Source organism: Triticum urartu, chromosome 4A, assembly GCF_056163025.1.
Source record: "Triticum urartu cultivar PI428250 chromosome 4A, HENAU_Tu73, whole genome shotgun sequence".
NCBI lineage: Eukaryota > Viridiplantae > Streptophyta > Magnoliopsida > Poales > Poaceae > Triticum > Triticum urartu.
In genome coordinates, this window is record NC_141876.1 from 25,312,190 (window position 1) to 25,318,666 (window position 6,477).

Here is a 6,477-nt window from a genome sequence, read left to right on the forward strand (position 1 = left end):
CCTCTTGTACCAAATCCTGTATGAAAGTCTGAATTTTCTCTAGTTTCTATGGGAATTTTACTCTTTGCCACGAACTCCGTTTGAAATTTCTAATTTCTAAACGGGCTTCGATGGTTTGTGAAGCTTGCATGAGTTCATATTTATCAGGATTCAGATTACAGCAAGAAGGATTAGCTTCTTAAGCTCTGAGAGAACTTTGACATGGCAATAGAATCTGCACGCAGTGCTGTCCAACACAATCTGAAACAGCATATGTCGATCATCTATCTACTGACGTCCGGCACGCCGGAGAGCCTCACGCCGGCGCGATGGACACCTTGTCGACCTGCACGACGTACTCCAGCGTCGCGCCGGGAGGCACCTGCGCGCCGTCGTCGCCGAAGTCGGCGCCGTCCTCGCCGAAGCCCAGGCTCGCCGGAACGACCACCCGCCGCTTGCCGCCGTTCCGCATGGACCGCAGCGCGTACTCGATGCCCTCGCACATCCCCCTGGTGTAGGGCCTGGAGCCCATGACGAGCGCCAGCGGCCGCTTCCCGTCGCCGAACGTGTCCACGAACGCCTCCCCGCCGCCGGCCACCCGCCCCTGCAGGTCGATCACCACCAGGTCGCCCGGCCGCGGCACGTCGCCGCCGCCCACCCGCATCTCGGTGTACCTGCACCATTGCTGCTGCTCAGAGGAGCTACCCAAGAACGTACCTAGCTGGTGCCATGCACGCATGCTTACCGGATTCCATTGGGCAGGACGACCTCCTGCTCCTCCTCCACATCCCTGCGAGAACGAGACACACGACATGGGTGGCTTAGCTAACGAGAGCATGGAGGATGTTGATTAATGGAGGTGAGGGGTCGAGGTCGGTGGCTGACTTGGTATTGGCCTCCTGCTGCGCGACCTCGAAGCGGGTCTTGAGCTGCTCCGACACGACGCCGAAGGCCAGGAACCCGACCCACGCCAGCCCGGCGCCGATGCCAAACCGCCGCGTCAGCGACGACGCGACCCAGTCCGTCGAGTCGGCCGACGTCGCCGCGCGCTTCGGCGCCGGCGCCCTCGCCGGTGCCGCCTGCGCCTGCATGGGCTCTTGCTGCTGCTGTGGCGGCGGTGGGGGCTGGTCGGACGGCGGCTGGGCGCTGGGCGGGCGCGAGGGCGGCGCGCATGAGACGTGCGGCTTGGCGGCGGGGCGGACGAGGAAGGCCGGGGAGCTGCCCAAGAACGTGGCCATGGCGGGCACCGGCGCGATGGGCACGTTTGCTTGTGTGTGTGATGGGCGAGACCGTACGGCGAGCAGAGCAGCTGGGAGGATGGAACCGGATATTTGGCTAACCTTTTCGTTGCTTTGCTTTCTCTATGTTTTTGAGATTTCTTTGGCTGCTTTTCGGCGGTTTCGTGGACGGAAACGTGGCCACAAACACACGCCGGCGACTGGACTGGGCAGCTCGAGAGGCTTATCCGGTTATCTCGTTGCTATACTTACTTCAAGCTTGAATATTGTTATTTAACAATGAATCTTCTCTTCTCTTAATGTCTGTATAGATGCCGGTCAGAAGAAAGCATGTATTATGTCCCTATGAAAGATTAAGAAAAGGAACCCCAGGATATACAACATATGAATAAGATGTTCTGCTGTAAACGGAGGCGGTTTTGCAAAAAACAAAAAAGAAACAAAAAATAAAACCCGAAGCTCCCGCGATCTGGCGGCGACGGAGGAGAAGAGTGGGTGAGATGGGGACGGCGCTTCCGGCGGGTCCGCCGGCTGGGAGGAACGCCCGTACGAGGGTGGGCACGCTTGAGGGGCCATTCAGTGTCCAGGGGTGGAGCGAAATCAAAGCAAGGTCGAGGTAGATATGCCGGAGATATGTGGATGGAAGAAACTTCGAGATAGGAAGAAACTTCAAGAGAGGATGGAGAGGGGGAGCTAGTCAGCGTGAGTTCAGGTGAGATCCAATCCAATCCGAAGGGAGAGGGGTCAGCTCGCATCTTTTTGGGCAAGAAATTATCTTGGACGCGTCTAGGGATTCCCTGGAGGCCTGCCCGAACAGGAAAGTTCCTATCCCCCCGTATTGAAAAAAAGGAAGTGCCCAGTCGACCCTCCCCCGAGATCCACTTCGATAAAGCACTCGGTCCCCGTCCCCCCTCACGTGATCCCCCCATCCCCACCTCCCCCCTCCTATTCCAGGCGCCAGCTGCCAGAGCATCATCCCCATCTTCTTCTCCCCCAAGAAAGGGCACAGTTCATCCTTCCCAAATCCAAAAGCTTCACAACCCTGCAATGGCGGCATCCATGAAACTGTTGATCTAAAACACCTAGAAAAGCAAGAGAAGTAAGAAGTCACAGAGGTAAAAATAGCAGATTTAGCCACCTTTACCCCCACTTTTGCCCTTATCCAACCCTGTAGAAATTGGCTCTTCTTGATCCAACATGCCTTTGATTTGCTACATCTGTGTTTCATCCTATTGCATATCAACACATTGTAAGCAACTATTGTGCCTTTTTTTTTGAATTGGCAAGCTTCGCAGGATTGGACCAGCTCGGTGGCGTCGCAGAGCGTAGTAGGCCAATAGAAGCCGCTTCGGAACACCTTACCGGCAAGGATCCGGGACGAGGAGTGGTGCCTGCAATCACCTCTGTGGATGTCGGCAAGCAGCTCCCATCCTTGCTCCTCTGAGATGCACCTCAATGAGACACCGTTGGGGCGCCTATGGTACAACTCGCCGTCCTACAAGCAGTAGGCTGTGGCTTGCCGGACTACGCGCTCCACCTCCGAGTCCTCCTCAGGGAGGGTGCCATGAAGCAGGTATGCCTTGAACTCCGATGCCCAGCTGCCAGCCTGTGGCTCCAGTGTTAGCAGCAGGCGGGCTCCTGAGGCCGGGCCACATCCGGCGCACCCCGGGGTGCCGCGGGCGGAAGTTCCTCGCGAGGTAGCACTGCGTCGACTGCTGTCAATGTAGCTGATGGCCTGGGCAGCCTTTCTTAGAAGATGCCAGGCCTCTGGGGCTCGCGACGAGATGCTCGCTTGGCGATGTCGCCGGCTTCCTTATTGTCGCTGCGTGGAACGTGCTGCAGCTCCAAACCAAGGAAACGCTTCTCAAGTTTACGCACCTCTTCGAGGTAGGCCGCCATGTGCTCGTCCTTGGGCTTGTATTTTTTTGTTGGAGAAGCTGACGAGGAGCTAAGAGTCGCCCTTGATGGTGAGACGCTTGACGCCCAGGGCAGACACGGCCTCAGGCCGGATGAGGCCCTCATACTCCGCAATATTGTTGGAGACCTTTTCGTCGTGCCTGAAGCATAGCTGGACAACATAGTAGAGCTTCTCTCCGGTTGGTGAGGTGAGCACGACGCCAGCCCTCGCGCCGTATCTAGAGAATGCGTCGTCGAAGTACATGGTCCAACCATTGGGCGCTTCGTCCCCTGGCAGGAGGGATTTGTCTTCATGTGTCTCTTCCTCGTACGGGTCCGTCCACTCCGCCACAAAGTACGCCAGAGCTACCGTGACGCCCCCGATTTGATCATACACTAATCATACACGCAAATGTGTATGATCAAGATCAAGGACTCACGGGAAGATATCACAACACAACTCTAGACACAAATTAAAATAATACAAGCTTCATATTACAAAGCCAGGGGTCTCGAGGGCTCGAATACACAAGAGTCAACGGAAGTAATAATATTTGAGTACAGACATAAGTTAAACAAGTTGCCATAAGATGGCTAGCACAAACTGGGATACTGATCGAAAGAGGCGCAGGCCTCCTGCCTGGGATCCTCCTAAACTACTCCTGGTCGTCGGCGGCGGCCTGCACGCAGTAATAGGCACCTCCAGTGTAGTAGGAGTCGTCGTCGATGGTGGCGTTTTTGGCTCCTGGGCTCCCTCATCTGGCCGCAACAACCAGGTATAAAAAGGGGAAAAAAGGGGGAGCAAAGCAACCGTGAGTACTCACCCAAAGTACTCGCAAGCAAGAAACTACACTACATATGCATTAGTATCAAATGAAAGGGGTAGTATATGTGGACTGAACTGTAGAATGCCAGAATAAGAGGGGGATATCTAGTCCTATCGAAGATTACGCTTCTGGCAGCCTCCATCTTGAAGCAGTAGAAGAGAGTAGATGGTAAGTTAACCAAGTATCAACGCATAGCACAATCCTACCCGGAGATCCTCTCCTCGTCGCCCTGTGAGAGAGCGATCACCGGGTTATATCTGGCACTTGAAAGGGTGTGTTTTATTAAGTATCCGGTTCTAGTTGTCATAAGGTCGAGGTACAACTCCGGGTCGTCCTTTTATCGAGGGACATGGCTATTCGAATAGATAAACTTCCCTGCAGGGGTGCACCACATTTCCCAACACGCTCGATCCCCTTTGGCCGGACACACTTTTCTGGGTCATGTCCGGTCTCGGAAGATCGACACGTCGCAGCCCTACCTAGGCACAACAGAGAGGTCAGCACGACGGTCTAAATCCTATGGCGCAGGGGTCTGAGCCCATCGCCCATTGCACACCTGCACGTTGCGAACGCGGCCGGTAAGCAGACCTAGCCTCCCTAATACAAGAGCAGGCGTTCCAGTTCAATCCGGCGCGCATCGCTCAATCGCTAACGTCAAGAAGGCTTTGGCTGATACCACGACGTCGAGTGCCCATAACTGTTCCCGCGTAGTTGGTTAGTGCGTATAGGCTAGTGGCCAGACTCAGATCAAATACCAAGATCTCGTTAGGCGTGTTAATTTGAAGTAACCGCGGACGCCAACCAGGGCCAGGCCCACCTCTCACCTAGGTGGTCTCAACCTGCCCTGTCACTCCGCCACAAAGTAACAGCCGGGGGCCGTCGGGAACCCAGGCCCACCTCTACTGGGATGGAACCACCTGTCCTTTCAGCCCCCTCATCGGAATCACTTGCGGGTACTCTACGAGCCGACCCGACTTTAGTCACCACATGTATCATATAATATGTATGTAATTATATATCCATGGTCACCTCCCAAAGTGACCACGACCCGATAATATAGCATAGCAGACGGAAAAGAATGTAGGGCCACTAATGGAATAGTAGCATCCTATACAAAGCATTTAGGATTGCAGGCAAAGGTAACAACAGTAGCAACAATGACATGCTATGCACCAGAATAGGATTAACCGAAAGCAGTAACATGCTACACTACTCTAATGCAAGCAGTGGAGAGAATGAATAGGCGATATCAGGTTGATCAAGGGGGGGGGGGCTTGCCTGGTTGCTCTGACAAGGAGGGGTCGTCAACAACATAGTCGATCGGGGCACCAGCAGCGGCGTTAGTCTCATAGTCTACCGGAGAGAAGAGGGGGAAGAAACAATGAATACAATGCAAACAGATGCATATGCATGACATGACAAGTAACGGTGCCAGGTGTGCCCTAACGCAGTAGGAGGTGATACTGGCGAAGGGGAACATCCGAGAAAGTATCCCGATGTTTCGCGTTTTCGGACAGATGAACCGGAGGGGGAAAGTTGCATGTTCACATGTTAGGGGTGTGTGGCGGACGAACGGGCTGCGTATTCGGATTCGTCTCGTCGTTTTGAGCATCTTTCATGTACAAAGTTTTTTCATCCAAGCTACGGATGAATTACTAAGAATTTCCAAAGTTTAAACAATATCCAATAACTCTGTGAAATTCTGCCAAGTCCGAGAATTGCTCAGTTTTAAACATCACTTAGCTATTTTCCGAAGGCTATAATTATTGTTCTGTACATCCTATGGTTTGTGCCTTAAATTAATTGTGAGCATATTTCTGTGATCTGCATGTTAGTAACACTTTCCTTCATATTAGAGTTCATTTGCTTGATCAGCAACAGCTCTAAAGTAGTTATGAATATAAAGCTGTTTTTCAGTTTTCAGCCAACAGAACTTAGCATTTTGTGAATTGAACTCTTGTGAATTTCATAGGATTTAAACCGCGCATCAAATAGATTTGGTCCAGTGGAAAGAATTGAACCCTGTCAAGTGTACTACACGCCCATATTTATTTTAGATATGTTAAGCTTTATTTAGTTGCTGTTTTGAGGCTGTTTAGAGGGCCAGTCAGCGTTTTACTGTAGCAGCAACACGACAAGCAGCAGAGCAAGCAGCGGCGTCCAGCGCCAGGAGCAGCGACGCAGCAACAGCGGCGGCCAGCGACAGGAGCTAGCGCACGGGGGGAGGCGCCCATGAGCAGCGGGCGGCGCGGGCATGCGACCAGGCCACGCGCGGGCGTAGGTGCTGTCGGGGCCAGGGGCCAAGGGCCTGTGAGCACGGCGGGCGCAGCTCCGGGCAGGGGATGGGATGTCGGCCATGGCGACTATTTGGACCGACGCTTGCTCCTACAAGATGCGGGCGACGCAGTGAGCACGGTGGTGGTGGTGGCAGTTCGATCAGAGGTGAGGTAATCCGACGGCGGTGACGAGCAGTGACGGCGGCCGGATCTCGGGCACGGACGAACCCGGGGCCGTGGAGCACGGCACGATCCGCGGGT

At 54.1% G+C, this 6,477-nt stretch overlaps 1 protein-coding gene across 1 annotated transcript; it reads right to left on the reverse strand.

Annotated features, from left to right (window-relative positions):
* Positions 1 to 111: 111 nt before the first annotated feature.
* Positions 112 to 1,334, reverse strand: LOC125550376 (FKBP-like peptidyl-prolyl cis-trans isomerase family protein). Its single transcript, XM_048713360.2, has 3 exons — positions 865 to 1,334; positions 725 to 769; positions 112 to 653 (listed from the first exon to the last, which is right to left on the reverse strand). Exons 1-3 carry the CDS (start codon positions 1,215 to 1,217, stop codon positions 296 to 298), a joined length of 756 nt encoding a protein of 251 aa, XP_048569317.2. The 5' UTR covers positions 1,218 to 1,334; the 3' UTR covers positions 112 to 295.
* Positions 1,335 to 6,477: the final 5,143 nt, after the last annotated feature.

Coding starts and splice junctions, on each gene's coding strand:
- LOC125550376 (XM_048713360.2), bottom strand. CDS start 1,217: ATGGCCACGTTCTTGGGCAGCTCCCCGGCCTTCCTCGTCCGCCCCGCC. Junction 770..864: donor CAGCAGGAGGCCAATACCAA/GTCAGCCACCGA, acceptor TCGTTCTCGCAG/GGATGTGGAGGAGGAGCAGG. Junction 654..724: donor GTCCTGCCCAATGGAATCCG/GTAAGCATGCGT, acceptor GCAATGGTGCAG/GTACACCGAGATGCGGGTGG.